At 29.1% G+C, this 16,917-nt stretch overlaps 1 protein-coding gene across 1 annotated transcript; it reads left to right on the forward strand.

The window, feature by feature from the left end:
* The first annotated feature begins 7,956 nt into the window (after positions 1-7,956).
* On the forward strand, positions 7,957-13,513 carry LOC112744291 (phospholipase A(1) LCAT3). The gene is made up of 11 exons (XM_025793863.3): positions 7,957-8,657; positions 8,776-8,867; positions 9,012-9,139; positions 9,422-9,557; positions 9,672-9,723; positions 10,391-10,491; positions 10,676-10,858; positions 11,456-11,613; positions 12,013-12,067; positions 12,713-12,766; positions 13,009-13,513. The coding sequence occupies exons 1-11, from the start codon at positions 8,441-8,443 to the stop codon at positions 13,186-13,188; spliced, it is 1,356 nt and encodes a 451-aa protein (XP_025649648.1). The 5' UTR covers positions 7,957-8,440; the 3' UTR covers positions 13,189-13,513.
* Positions 13,514-16,917: the final 3,404 nt, after the last annotated feature.

Consider the following 16,917-nt stretch of genomic DNA (forward strand, 5'->3'; position numbering starts at 1 on the left):
GGAGTTGAGAGTTGAGTGACGATGGTAACTTGGTAAAAGCTGAGAGTGAGAGAGTGCCAAAAGGGTTTTCAGATCGAAGCTTGCTTTGGGGTTATAACTAAGGGTTTTATTTTTCAAAAACCTTTTGGCCACGCTTTAAAGCGTGTCAAAAGAGTCCCTCTTTTCCTCTATGGCCACGCTTTTGAAGCGTGGCCATTCCAACCAACTGCTACCCTTCCAAAAGCGTGGCTGTTGACCCTTTTCGCCACGTTTTTGAAGCGTGGCAAGAAAAAACGTAGCCAAATCTCTATGCAATCGCCACCCTCACAAAAGCGTGGCCATTGACCACTTTTAGCCACACTTTTAAAGCGTGGCAAAAAAAAAAGCGTGGCCATATCTCCAATCAACTGCTACCCTTCCAAAAGCGTGGCCATTGACCCTTTTTGCCACGTTTTTGAAGCGTGGCAAGAAAAAATGTAACCAAATCACTATTCAATCGCCACCCTCACAAAAGCGTAGCCATTGACAACTTTTGGCCACGCTTTTGAAGCGTGGCAAAAAAAGCGTGGCCATAGGGCTTTTTTCTTGTAGTGTACAAGTCTTCTCCTCCTTTTATTGTTTTGAATCCAATCAAGTGGCTGAGGTATGGTTCAATTTAGAAGAAAAAAAGTAGCATTAGAGAAAACATTTTTCTGTACAAAAATGCTATTTGTACACTAAAATCAGCTACTAAAATCAGCCACTAATGTATTTGTGTATAAATACATGTGTGGTTTAATTTATTTTTAATGTATATTTGTATTCCAATATGTATTTTATACTGGTGGCTGACTTTGGTGGCTAATTTTAGTGTACATATAGCATAACTCATTTCTGTATTTGCAGCAAATTTGGGTGTAAAACGAAGATATTTGGGTGTAACACAAAGATATTTGGGTGTATTTTAAAGAATTTTGAGTGTATTTTTATTCTGATAAGTTCTGCATAATTTAGAAATCTTTCTCTTCCTCCTCCTCATCTTCTGCTACTTCTTTTTTTCATGATCTTCTTCTTCTTCTTCTTCTTCTTTTCTTATTCATCTTTTTCTTTTTGTTTACCTTCTCAAGTTTCTTCTTGTTTTACTCTCTTAACAAGAATAAAAATAAAAAATCAAACAAAGAAAAAGAAGAAACACATAATGCTCCAAAATTACTTGGAAAATGATGAACTTACATTCATTTAACTAAAAGAAAGAAATAAATAAAGAAAAGAAGAAGAAAAAAATACAGCATTAGAGAAAATATTTTTCTGTACAAAAATGCTATTTGTACACTAAAATCAACCACCAATGTATTTGTGTATAAATACATGTGTGGTTTAATTTATTTTCAATGTATATTTGTATTCCAGTATGTATTTTATACTAGTAGCTGACTTTGGTGGCTGATTTTAGTATACACGTAGCATAACTCATTTCTGTATTTGCAGCAAATTTGGGTGTAAAACGAAAATATTTAGGTGTAACACGAAGATATTTGGGTGTATTTTAAGAAATTTTTATTCTGATAAGTTCTGCATAATTCAAAACTCTTCCTCTTCTTCCTCCTCATCTTCTGCTGCTTCTTTTTTTTTTTTCATCATCATCACCATCTTTTTCTTCTTTTTTTCTCATTCATCTTTTTCTTTTTGTTTTACCTTCTCAAGTTTCTTCTTGTTTTACTCTCTTAACAAGAATAAAAACAAAAAAATCAAAAAAAGAAGAAGAAGAAACACATAATGCTGCAAAATTACTTGGAAGAGGATGAATTTATATTCATTTAATTAAAAGAAAGAAAGAAATACGGAAAAGAATAAGAAGAAAAAATGCAACATTAGAGGAAATATATTTCTGTACAAAAATTCTATTTGTACACTAAAATTAACTACTAAAATCAGCCACCTTATGTATAAATATATGTGCGCTTTAATTTATTTTCAATGTATTATTTGTATTCCAGTATATATTTTATACTGGTGGCTGACTTTGGTGGTTGATTTTAGTGTATATGTAGCATAACTCATTTCTGTATTTGTAGCAAATTTGGGTGTAACACGAAAATATTTGGGTCTAAAATGAAGATATTTTAGTGTATTTTTATTCTGATAAGTTATGTATAATTCAGAACTCTTCATCTTCCTCCTCCTCATCTTCTGATGTTCTTCTTCATCTTCTTATTTCATATTCTCATAATTCTTTTTGGGAGAAAATAATCAAATAAAGAACAAAAAAAATACAAAATGTTGCAAAATCAAAAAAAGAAGAAGGAGAAACACGACCATGAAAATGAAACACGCGAAGAAAAAAAGAGAAGAAATACAAAAAAAAAAGGAAAAGAAGAAGGAAGAAGAGGAAGAGGAGGAGAAACGCGAAGAAAAAATGACAGTTATAATTTTCATCGAGGAAGAAGAAGAAGAGTCATTCTTAATGGTGAGGGAACGTTTTAAAAATGTGATGCGCGTATTAATACGTTTTTGTGGATGAACGTAACTTCTATTGAGTTTGACCCAACTTATAAAACTTATAAACCAAGAAAACTTATATGTATAATATGATTAATTTTATAATTATAATTAATATATATATTACCCACAAATAAATTAGTAAATTAAATAATTTCCTACCACATGCAAGTCAAACATGTTACTAGGTATTATGAGTAATTTGCCTGATAAAGTATTCTTTCTTATCTATGAACCGGTATTATAATAAATTATGCCACGATTATAATTGATATACTAGACAAAATCGCATTTAGACCCATGATTTATATAAATTTAATATTGCTTTACCTACTTATTATCAGTGAATTATTATCAGTGAATAATTAGAATGTATTTTGATATTCATAAGTATTATATATCACACCTTATTCATATCATTAATGAATATTAATATTATTATTTAATTATACTATATGGACACTAAAATTAATAATTAAAATCAATTATTAGTATAAAATATATATTAAAATATAAAATATATATATTAAAAATAAATTAAATAATATATGTATTTATACATAAATATATGATAGCTGATTTTATTGTACAAATAATAATTTTTATTATTGTTATATTTATTATTATTTTCGATTATGCTACATATACATCAACATCAGTCATCAATATAAAATACATATTAAAATATAAATACACATTAAAAATAAATTAAACTATATATATTTATACACAAATATATTAATAACTGATTTTAATGACTAATTTTAGTATAAACTCCTAATAATATTTTTGTATTATTTTATGTCAAAATATTAATATCGAGCTTTTCCTATCACATAAAATCCACCATATTATACCCAGCTTGAGCCCAGTTTATTTTCAAATAGAAGTCCAAAATCTAACGTCATTTACAATTAACAAAGCCAGCTCACCACTCGTTCATCTAATCCAATAGACATAAATTACAAATATAAGAAATCTTGGGACAGATTATCCTATAAAAAATTTTATCGTACGGATACAAAAAAGACCACTAATTTCGAATATTTTTACCCGTGGTTACAGAACTAGAATTGAGTTTCCTACCATAGACATTCCCTAAACATAAATGGCCGAAAAAATAAAATTAGAAACTAGGATAACAAACCCTAAAACCTGAAATATTTCATATATCTTACTCTCGAAGTTTTTGGCATACATTTCAATTTGAATTGGTCAAATAATTAATATATTTATCTATTTAAATAAGTGTTATTTTGTGTATATAATAATTTATTAGTTAGATTTTTAAATAGGATTCTGATTCGTAAGAAATTAATTATTAATCTACTAGACTGAAAGCGAAACTACAAAATGAATATTGAACGTGATAAACAAGTTCCTCTAGAATCATTAACCATGATCATTGTAAAATATGTTTTTACTTTTTACAGTAGCATGTGGCGGGGGTTGGGTTGGTCATTTCCTTTTTTGGTCAGAGGGTTCATTATTTTTTTTTTTTGGATTAAGGGTTGGTCATTCTTAAATTTGGCTTCTCCTTAGCCGTAGAACTTTTTTTGGTCTGGGCCTCAGCTCTTGAACTTGAACTCAAATACAGAGACCAGATCCTCATTTTTTGGGATGCCTACTTTGCCCTCTTTGAGGGACCTCTTTATTTTAGTAATAATCAAATGACCCAAAGCAAATCTAGACCAAAAATTGATCTACAACAAATATAAAGCCCAACCACAAACGGAAAATAGAAATAAGTTGTAGTTGGCTGATTATGAAGAAAAAACAGACCGATTAATTTTCTTTTTAGAAAAATATATTGTTGACCGAATTGACTCATTTTTATCCAATGCTGTTAATTTTTATTCTATTTCCCAACATTTATTTTCATATAGGTATTGATGCCAACACTCAATTTATCATCTTTAATTTTTTAGGTGTTCCCCAATATATCAAAACACTAAGTCGAATTCAATACTAAAATAAAAAATATTTGACTTTAAATGTACAAGTAAAGAACATCAACACAAATTTGTCGGAGTTTACTTGCAATTAAGCCTAAGTTATTATTGTCAATGTCACAATTTGGAAAAAAAGAAAAATTAAAATCGACGTGGTAGGAGAATATACCAATGATGTCTCTTGGTGCCATTCTGCAATTCTGCCATCACCAATTGCTAAAGGATATACCCTTTAGATGCTTGCACATTTATTTATTTGTACGAGAAAATTCATCAGTTTGTATAATAACAATACACGTTGCTACATTTTTATAATATTAAGGTAAGCCGTAAGCCCGTAAGCACGTGGCTGAATATTTTATTATATATTTTACTTTTACTATATAGAATTAGGGTTTTTCACTTTTTCTAACGAAAAGTAATATTTATATTATTTTTTATATATTTTATTTGTATATTTTTTTATGATATAAAACATGTATTTTTATTTTAGAGTAAAGTATCGTTTTTGTCCCAACGTTTGAGGTAAATTCTATTTGTGTCCCTAATGTTTAAATCGTCATATTTGTATCCCTAACATTTGTAAAAGTGATTCAATGTTATCCTACCGTCAATTACACCTTATGAGCGCTTTAGTTTGAGTTTTAAAAATCTCTTCTTGAAGTTAGAATACATATGTCTAGGATAGAATTGATGATCTACTCCGAAAAATAGCTCATCAAATGTTGAAACTAATTCCTACAACATTTACATAATTCACTTTTCTAAGGACATAATTGAATCTAAACACAAATAGTTGGTATAATATTAAAATCGAACACATCCAGGTGAGATTTTTTTTTTTTTGGTGACTTCAGAATTTTTCAGGTGAGATCTAATTGAGAATAAATACATCTAAATGAGAATAATTAAAAAATATAATATAATTTGTTAGTATAATTGATAGTAGGATAACATTGAATCACTTTTATAAACGTTAAGGATACAAATAGGACGATTTAAACGTTAGGGACACAAATAGGACTTACCCCAAATGTTGGGACAAAAACAATACTTTACTCTTTATTTTATTTCATTTTTTATTAATTATTTTTAAATTCCAAAAATAAAAATATAAAAAATACATAAATAATATATATAATATTCATTATTTGAATTTTGACTTTGACATAATTTTTTCAGCAACCTCATTATTAGTCATTTTGTTATGGACTAAATTTTTATAAAATAAAACAAAAGAATTTAATCACATTTTTATATATGATGAAAATTATAAATTTAACAACAATTTATTATTTATTTATTCTTTATAATTTTTCTTATTATCTAGAGGAGTTTTTCTTATTATTGTGATTGTTGTCATGCTCTACCACGGTTTAGTTTTTTCTTTATTTTTCTACTTTCATGCAAATTTATTACTAGTTATTTTGAGCGGGACAATATTTATCTGTTTGATGAATGATGACTAAATAATTAGTGAAAATTTATATGTAATTATTTTTATATAAAATTAATATTTGAGAATGGTTAAAAAGCATCAGAATCTTTAGAGTAAGTAGTAATAAATACGATAAATGGTCTCAATACATATACATATTTGGTAAAAGGATATATTTTTTTTTTTTGGTGACTTGGTAAAAGGATATATAATAGTAGTTAGTTGCACTTTATTTTCACAAGAAAACACCTTTTTCATAATTTAAAAAATTCATATTATTCAATATATTTATTATTTAACAATATCTTAGTCATCAATTATGAAAATTTGATGCGTAAATAGCACATTATCGTAATTGATGGAGAAAGATGAGACTCTGAAAACATGAAAAGAATGGATTATGGCAAAGTGAAGAGAAATATTGCGAATTATTGGTTGATGGATTACACGTAAAAGTCGTAGAAACACACGCACTTCGGCACTTGTCCATATATATCCATTTGGAAAGAAGAAACATCCAGATTTAAAAGAGATCGAATAATAGACTAGAGAAGAGACTTTAATGCCAAAATTTGCTGTTTAACAATCTCAAACCTAACCAGATAAAAATAATCGGTTAACTGACCAATCACCATCTATCAATGTATGACTATCAATCAAATATTTTATTATTTTTTCAATTATTGTTAATATTATTTAAAATTAATATTTTTTTTACTAGAATTTAACTAAGAAAAGAAAATAAATTGTGAATAAATTAAGTTTGTACCTATCAATAAATAATTTTTAATTGGTATTTTAAAAAAAAATCATATTAGACGTAATCAATTTTAGTACAAGTATCATGTTAATTAATAATTCATTATTTATATCTATTATATTATATATTATTTTAATGAGACTTACATATGTATATTATCGAACCCTAAACTATTATATAGGATTAATAGTCAAAATAATCTCTAAAAAATAGATATTTTTTTAAAATTTATTTTTAAAAAATTTTATCAATCAAATTAATTTTTAAAAATTATATAAATTAATTATTTTTTATCTTTTCATCATTCAATTAATAACTTTCGTCAACAATTGATAATATAAAATGTTAATTGATAGCATATATAATACATAGTATATTTAATTGGACACTAAACAAATATATTTATAAAAATCTATGAATTTAGTCAATTTTTTCAATTATATAAATTCTAATTCTAATATAACATAATATAACGACACTAAATTAATAAATTTTTATAAATATATTTGTTAAGTGTCTAACTAAATATATTAGGTGTCATGTATAATGTGAATTAACGTTCTGTTTTATTAATTGTTGACGAAAATTGTTAATTAAGTGACTAAAAGATAAAAATAATTAATTTATAATTTTAAAGAACTAATTTGATTGATAAAATATTTCAAAGACAAATTTAAAAAATAGACCATCTTTTAAAGACTCATTTTAATATTATCTTAATTTTTAAAGTATATCAAGACCTCAAATCATTTTCAGGTAACGTATATATAATATAATTTTAGTTTTTCTTCAAATATTTTTTTATTTTTTGTTTAGAATTTAATTTTTATGAATTGACAATATAAAAGAATTTATACATTTATTAATCTTGTATTGCCACATTAACTAAATAATTGATTTTTTAATTTATTATTTAAAAAATCATCCATATACATAAATTTGATTAAATAACTACGTTAAATTTTTATATATTAAAATTAAATATTTTTATATTAATTTATCTAGAATAAAGAAATATTTTGATTTACTGAAAATAAGACATTAAATAAGTTCTCAAAGTTATAGCAAAAAGAAATATTCTAGTAAAAAAAATAAAAAATGATATAAATATGGGTTTTTACAATAAACTAATTTTTCAACAAACAATTTGTAAATAAAATAACAAATGAATAAATATTAAATTAAAAAAAAAAGAAAAACAAGTTTCTAACCAATATTTTTTTAAGTTTTCCTTTTAGTATTTTAATTTTTACTCATTAGTACTATATTAATTAAAAAAATTACTTCAATGACAAAATCATTCTTTTTTTTTTTTTTCGTTAAAGACCGGATGGTCCTTGCAAAAATGAATGGCAGCGAGACATTTTGGAATAAGAAATATTTGAAATTAATATTTGTAGTGAAAAAAGAAATTAATTAATATGGATTCAAAATTTCATATACAAGTTAAACATCCAAAACTAATTTAGATTAATGGAGTAATTAGTTAGTTTATCCACTTAATCTCGTCTTGTCTGTAGAGCAAAAAGCAACAGAAACGCTGAAATATATACATACGAAATATATAAAAAGTTAAATACAGTGAAAAAAATATTGTTGAACTACATTATTTATTGAAAAGTGAAGCAGAGATATCATAAATTTATGGAATGAAACGTGTTTTAATTTCAGAAGAATACAAGTAGTTGCAGAATAGAATACTCGAGTCTAGAGTATAACAACACTCGCTACTGGTTCTGGTTGTTGGTTGGTTGGTTCATGGTTGGTTGGTGGTGCATGCTCCATTTTCATTTTCAGTTTCAGTTCTGAGCTCACTAAAAGCCACTCATTCCCATGCCGATGACGCTGTGTCCCTGTTTCGGTGACCGGAACACCGACGACGACGAGCCGGCGGATCGCGACCCCGTGCTTCTTGTCTCCGGCATGGGAGGCTCCATTCTCAACTCCAAGCCCAAGAAGTTCGGCTTCACCACCAGAGTCTGGGTTAGGTTCTTCCTTGCTGACTTGGAGTTCCGCAAGAAGATCTGGTCCGTTTACAACCCCGACACAGGTTCTCTAACTAACTCTAACTAACTTTGTTATCAAGCTCCACAGCCAGTGAGGTGACTCCAGAGTTTGATAAACTTGATTAGTTCTGATTCCGAGTCAGATTGTGTTCAACTTTTCAGGTTACACCGAAACACTTGACCAGAAATCTGATATTGTGGTCCCTGAAGATGATCATGGCCTCTATGCAATTGATATTCTAGATCCATCCTTGGTAATTTATTCAATTGTTAATTGATTAAACCAATAATCAACAGTTCAACACAGCCTGTTTTATTTTATTTTTTTGTTTTTTTTTGGGAATTTTAATTAAGTGATTTGATTTGATTTTCTGCTGTTATGTGGAATGTTGTTGCAGTTTACGAAATGTATACATTTGACAGAGGTGTATCATTTCCATGATATGATTGACATGCTTGTTGGTTGTGGCTACAAGAAAGGAACCACATTGTTTGGTTATGGTTATGACTTCAGGCAAAGCAATAGGTAAATTGCTCGGCCCCTTCAGCATAATATCAAGTTTAATCAGTGATTTATTTATTTGTTTAGTGGTTTCCCAAGGGTATTCCACCTTTCAATTATTAAGGAAGGAAACTAATCCCCTTTTGTGTGTAGTTAGGATCACTCTCCTAATTGGTATTTGCTTCCGGAGCACAACATTGGTTCTCGGGGTGCCACGTCGTGCCTTGATCACTATGCCAACAAATTTGGTTAACAAATGAGTTTAAAAGAATTAACTATGTGCCTTATTTTTGTTGGTGTTGGCAGAATTGACAAGCTGATGGATGGCCTTAAAGCCAAGTTGGAAACTGCTTACAAAGCCTCTGGTGGAAGGAAAGTTAACTTGATTTCCCATTCTATGGGAGGAATCATGATCCTGTGTTTCTTGTCTCTTCACCATGATGTGCGCTTACAAAACTCATGCTATTTCTACTGTATATTGCATAGAGTTAGAGAAGAGAGTTATCCCATGTAGTTTGAAAATACTTACCAGTGAGTTTGGACATTGTTTTGGCAGGATTTTGTCAAATATGTGAATAAGTGGATTTGCTTGGCTTGTCCTTTTCAAGGTGATTCCTCTGTTCTTTTTTTTATGCTCTTCTTATCCTGCAAGTAGGTCGTACTTATTGCTTATTGCTTAATACTACGCAATAAATCGGAATCTTAATTGGGTATTTGGATGTGTGGAACTAAACTCACATCTTCTAATATTTCATATATTTTTGTTGTGCTATCAAATATTTTGATTACTCTATAAACACTCATTTAGGCAGAAACTCGCCCATCTTGAAAGTCGTACATATGGTAGTCCATGCTGCATAATTTCTTGGCAATAATGCATTTCAAATTTATGAAGTGAGAATGCTAAGGCTAAATTATCTTGCCTTTTCACTTCAAAGCTTCGTTTTTTCTTTAGTTCATTATGCTCTTTGGTATGACCTTGGTCTTTTAATGACATTTTCCCCAGATTGCACAAAAATAAGTACCAGAGCATGTTCATCTTCCATTTTTGTTTGCTTCCTATGAATAACATGTCACTTTTCTTTGATGACTTTTTTTATTTATGGTCCAGAGTATAAATATAGTATGTGATGATGAAAGTTACAAAAGAATGCAGTTGGTTGTAAAAATTCCCATACTCTGGTTCATGGGCTTAGCATTCTTTTCCCTATATACTCTTATTTTCCTCCTTTCTTGATTCCATAACCTTCTGGATTTTACGTTCCTCATGAACAGGAGCCCCTGGATGCATCAATGATACTTTATTAACTGGACTAGAGTTTGTTGATGGCTTTGAAAGCTATTTTTTCGTATCAAGGTGGACTATGCATCAATTGGTAAATTCTTGATCTCAAGTGATTTGTACCGTCAGAATCTTTGTCTGTTTGAATTAAATCCTGGGATAATTTTTCCTGACAAACTCAGAAAAGTATCCAACTATACTTGCAAAACCGTCACAATTTTCATGCTCTTTTTGTAACATTTTCCGAAGATTTGAGATAAACTTTCTTACCATGTTAGCTAGTTGAATGTCCATCAATTTATGAGATGATGGCCAATCCGGATTATAAATGGAAAAAGCAACCAGAAATTCATGTTTGGCAAAAGCAAACCAAGGAGGATGGGGAAAGCAACATCAGTTTGGAATCTTATGGACCAGTCCAATGTACGTCTTTATTTGATGAAGCACTGAAGAACAATGAGGTACTAATCTGCACTTTTCTTCAGATTGATGAATGTAAGACGAATGGGTATATACAGTTCCAAAATCCAAATGTTAAATAAATTCCTTGTCTTTAATTTTGTTAAGTGATGCACAGTGAGGTGCTAATCTGCACTTTTCTCCACATGGTTGCTGCCTTCTTGCATCCTCAAGTATTTTCACATTTGATTTCCATTTGCTTTTATTTTAAGATCTTTTTCCTCTCGCAGTTTTAATTTCTCATATCCAGAATACAGTAAATGTTTATCAAGCTTGAAATGGAATGGTGGAATAATGGATAAATGAAAATAGAAATATGATTGTGAGCAGGGAAGTGAACAGAGCAGAGTTTCGGCCAATTATGGTTAGTAGATAGAAAATGAACAGAGCTTAGACCAATCTCAGGTTGAAACACTCAACCAACCGGTTCAATTTGGTCCTGTTCTCAACAGTAGTTCTAACTCAAGAAAAGGCTAAGCAAATGACATTGTGTGAATTTTATACTTAACTCCAAGAAAAGGATTTTCAGTTCAGTATAAAAATGATACTACCCAGTCTCCGTCCTTGTCTAAGTTACTTTTCAATATTATTCTTTGCAGCTAACATATGATGGGAAGACGGTATCACTGCCTTTTAACTTTGATATCCTCGAATGGGCTGCTGGAACTCGAAAAGTAATAAACAATGCTAAACTGCCAGATGGGTTCAGCTTCTATAACATTTATGGAACAGCATTAGATACACCTTTTGATTGTTGGTATGTGAATTAATTGCTCATGAAAAAAATGAATATTTTTGTTTTCGTTAATACCTATAAACAAGGCAAATGAATTTTTAGGTTGAGAGATGAGAAAGTTAGTTTATAGGTGGAACCTGGATCTCTTACAAACTTGATATTGGGGTGTTTATAATTCTTATCTGGACTTTACTATGCTCCAATATCAGGATTTTATATTATGAATTTTACTAGTTAGAATCGACTATTTCTTTATAAAATATTACTAGTAGAACTTCTTATCATAATTTTAGTCCTTATGAGAAGAATAATCTCATCCTCGACACATAAGAGGATAATAATCTTATGTGCAATATGCAATGCTCAAATGGTCAGAACTTTGTACAATGATTTTGCCTGACCTGTCTGTGTCTAATGCAGTTATGGTTCGAAAGAATCTCCAATAGAAGACTTAACTGACATATGCCACACCATGGTAAGCCATTTTGATCTCTTATATGACAAAGGTGGAGGTTACTAATGAGTTTATATTTCACTATAAAACGTATTTCATTGATTCTGTTTTATATCTCAGTCAAGAGCCTTGAGCAATTATGATAATCCTAAAAATTAACACTCATATCCTTTACATAGTGTTTCTTTTTAGAATAAACAATAAATGTCATGAGGTAGGACATACTATTCAGTAGTGTTCATAATGAAAACTATGATATTATTTAGTAGAAGCTCAGTATTTATTGATGAAATAATGAAGCAACAATGAACTCAAATATGCTTTGGTGATAGAAGATTGTATGCCTTTTTTTTTTTCTTTTTCTTCCTTGGAGCAGTTTCTTTTTCTTGGTTTTAACCAACAAGAATAAGGAGGCCATGACTCTAGGGCAGGCTTCTCTTTTTCCTTCATGGATGTAGTTAGAAAGGAGCTTGTTATTGCCCTTGCATTGTTTGGTCATGTTTGTTTATCAGGACTTTATGTCACTAATAAGACAAGAGATCTAATGACTATGGTGCAACTTTAGCCATTTTAGTTCTGTATCGTCCTTCTGTTTTATTTCCTAGGAGGGTTTTGTGCATGCACTTGTGAGTATGTATATATGAAAAACTTTTTCGATGTTTTCAGCCGGAATATTCTTATGTGGATGGAGATGGAACAGTTCCTTCTGAATCAGCCAAGGTATTTCTTTGATCTCTCAGGCGTTCTGCATGTTCACTCAACTGTAATCTGTAGCTAACTGCTTTGCACACTGCTGTAATGAATGGTTGTAGATGTTTGTTCTTGGAGCGTGCATTAAATATGTTTTAGAAGCATGCAAGAATGTCTTTATATGAATGCTAATAATTGAGTGATTTAGATGCTAGTAAAAATTATTTATGAAGGTTTCATGTCATGAATTTGACTAGTTTTGTTTTGATTAGGCTGATGGACTTGAAGCCATTGCAAGGGTGGGAGTAGCTGCTGCTCACCGCGAATTACTACGACACGAGAGAGTCTTTGAACTCATAAAAAAATGGTTAGGTGCTGAGCCAACAGATACCAAGAAATCCAAGACATCAAAGGTTGCAGATGCTGATGCAGTTAAGCCTATGGTTCTATAAATTTGTTGCATTGTAAAACTAGAAATTTATTATTAGGTGATTATGGAGCACATATGATTAGTCATACATGTGTGTTGTGTGTGTACCATATTGATAAAAAAAAAAAATACAGTATCATTACTCCATATTATATTCTCTTAAGGAAAAATTTGGAAAGACTATGGTACTGGTATTAGGGTGAAATAATGTAGTTTTGGTACATATTTAGGCAATCCAAAATTACATGGGTATGGTACTTCGTTATTCATTGTGTAACGTTGTATTGTATTTTGGATGTACAATAACACTATTTCAGGTCTAATGGTTAATGCACTTCTTTTGATAATGGTGATTTGATTAACTTTGCACGTACAAAAGGCTTTATCATCATGAAGTTGGTGTGTGGAAACATGAAACATCTCAAACTTCAATTTCTATGTTTTTTGACATTTTTCTTTTTTAATTAAAAAAGACCTTGTTAACAAATCTTCTAAAGACATACCTTATAAGAATATCGCAAATAGGAAATTTGAATTAAAAATCTAAATTAATTGTAATTTTTTAAAGTTTTCTATGGAAAATCTAAAATTGTTCACTTTTATCTTTTTAACTAGATATTTATAATATATAATTTTGAAAATGATCACTTAATGTATGACTGTAATGGAAACAACTAACTTCTAAACAGAGAACTATTAAATTTATGCTATTAATGACCCTTGTGTACATATGACAACAATTAATTAAGGTGTGAACTTTTTTCCTTTTTTTTTTTTAACAATTTTAAGCTGTGAACTTGAATGCAAATACGTGTTTCTTTAAATTGATAGATTTGTAACAATTAGATATGTATACAAAAAAGAAAAGTATAGATAAATAACTCCTAATTAACCAATTTTAAACAACTGCAATTAATATTTATTGATTTTATATTTTAAAAAATAAAATTTAAATAATTACTAATTAATGACAAGTTAGCTAGTAATTAATTGATTGAATGTTAATTATCTAGTAAAATTCATACAAAAATATTTGGTAATAGAAAAATAAAAAACAATCATAACTTACTTTATTTAGTTTTCATTAATTGTTGTAACAATTAATAAAAGCTACCCTATGTATAAATAAACAATAAACATACTAAAGTGACACTCTTTCTTTTTATTATATTATGATAAAAAAATTTAAAAAAAGAGGGAGGGAGATGAGAGAAGAATATCCATATTTTGGTATCTAACAAAAATATATGTTCAAATTTCATTTCTCTTGCATAAGCCCTACATAGATATAAGAAGAGAAACTCATAAAGAAGTTATTCATCAGCTGAATTATTAATGTGTAAACGAGTGGCATTTTACATGGTGAGAATATTACATCGAAACAAGGGTCTGATTTTCTCATAATGATTTATATTTGTTACAAAACTTTTTTCAGTCAGCAAAAAAAAAAAAAAAAAAAAGAGAGCAAAACTACATGTGAAAAGTTCCGATTGACGCAGCTCTTCTTATGGCATGCTTGCTTTTCACCATCCAAATTGCTTAGGATTTTTTTAATTTAATAAAAGAAATTATCATGTGATGTTGATAGTGGCATTTTTTAGAGAACGTTAATTGGGCTTAGCTTTCACGTGCACTATAGGAAATTGAATCTCAACAAACTAAGCAAGTAAGCATTATTTTTCCAACATTTGGTTCATGTCCCCTTCAGTTGGCTGAACCAAGTTTAATTTTAAGAACTAAACTTAATATATCATTCTTATTTTCTTGAATGTTACTGAATCATCATGCAAACATATAATAAGAGGTAGATACTTGGATAATGATATCTTCACATAAAAATAAACTGTTAAATGATTTGATACATTTGATTGAATATATTTAATTAAATTATCTAATAATTTATAATACTATTTTTATAAAAAGATGTCTTCATATAAATATTTTTTTCGTAATAAAATATAGAATTATTCTTCACATACAAACGTTTTTTTCATACAAGTATTTACAAATCATTTATATTCACGCGTTTCGTGCCGTTACTGCACGTTTTTCTTCTTCTTCTTGTTACTGCACGTTCTTCTTCTTCTTCTTCTTCTTTATCGTCGTCATCAACACCACCTCTTCCTCCTCCTCCTCCTCTTCTTCCTTCTTTTTTCATTGAAATTTTTTCTTCTCCTTTTATTGTTTTGAATCCAATCAAGTGACTGATGTGTGGTTCAATTAAGAAGAAAAAAATGTAGCATTAGAGAAAATATTTTTCTGTATTTGCAGCAAATTTGGGTGTAATACGGAGATATTTGGGTGTACCACAAAGATATTTGGGTGTATTTTTATTCTGATAAGTTCTGCATAATTCAAAACTCTTCCTTTTCCTCCTCCTCATCTTCTACTGCTTTTTCTTCTTCTTTTTTTTTTTATCATCATCACTATCTTCTTCTTTTTTTTTCTTATTCATCTTTTCCTTTTTGTTTTACCTTCTCAAGTTTCTTCTTATTTTACTCTCTTAACAAGAATAAAAACAAAAAAATCAAACAAAGAAGAAGAAGAAACACAATGCTGCAAAATTACTTGGAAGAGGATGAACTTACATTCATTTAACTAAAAGAAAGAAAGAAATAAGAAAAAAAAGAAAAAAAATGCAGCATTAGAGGAAATATTTTTCTGTATTTGCAGCAAATTTGGGTGTAACACAAAGATATTTGAGTGTATTTTTATTCTAATAAGTTCTGCATAATTCAAAACTCTTCCTCTTCCTCTTCCTCATCTTCTACTGCTTCTTCTTTTTATTTTATCATCATCACCATCTTCTTTTTCTTTTTTTTCTTATTCATCTTTTCTTTTTTGTTTTACCTTCTCAAGTTTTTTCTTGTTTTACTCTCTTAACAAGAATAAAAACAAAAAAATCAAACAAAGAAAAAGAAGAAACACATAATGCTGTAAAATTATTTGGAAGAGGATGAACTTATATTCATTTAACTAAAAGAAAGAAAGAAATAAGGAAAAAAAGAAGAAAAAAAAGCAGCATTAGAGGAAACCTTTTTCTATATTTGCAACAATTTTGGGTGTAACACGAAGATATTTGGGTGTAACACGAAAATATTTGGGTGTATTTTTATTGTATAATTCAAAACTCTTCCTCTTCCTCCTCTTCATCTTCTACTGCTTCTTCTTCCTCATCTTCTTATTTTGTTTTCTTATAGTTCTTCTTGGGAGAAAAAATCAAACAAAGAAAAAAAAATACATAATGTTGCAAATCAATAGAAAGAGGAGGGAAAAAAATACAGCAATAATAACAACAATAAAAAGAACCACGATGAGGATGAAAACGCGAAGAAGAAGGAGGAGGAATGTGAAGAAAAATGAGGAAGAATGCAAAGAAGAAGGAGGAGGAAGAACATGGAATACAAACGTTGAAGAAGAACCGTTTCTGATTTTGCGCTATTCAAAGTTGAGGAAGCGCGTGTTTACACACTCTTTAAATTGAGAGTTGTTTTTGTTGAGCTTGTACTAACTTGTATAGACTTGTATGCCAAAAAGATTTGTATGTGTAGTAAGTCTCTAAATATATATGGCCTCGTTATATCATTGGATACGATGAAGAAAGAAAACAACAATATGTCTGGCTTTATCTATACTAGTGGCTCAACAGGTACTATCGTGCATGTTCAGCCGCTTATCTATTGTTTTTTAAGAAATCAATTTTATCTTTTTATTAATATATTATTCACCTCTTAAATTTGTCAAATAAGTA

The sequence above is a fragment of the Arachis hypogaea genome, chromosome 14 (assembly GCF_003086295.3).
Source record: "Arachis hypogaea cultivar Tifrunner chromosome 14, arahy.Tifrunner.gnm2.J5K5, whole genome shotgun sequence".
Lineage (NCBI taxonomy): Eukaryota > Viridiplantae > Streptophyta > Magnoliopsida > Fabales > Fabaceae > Arachis > Arachis hypogaea.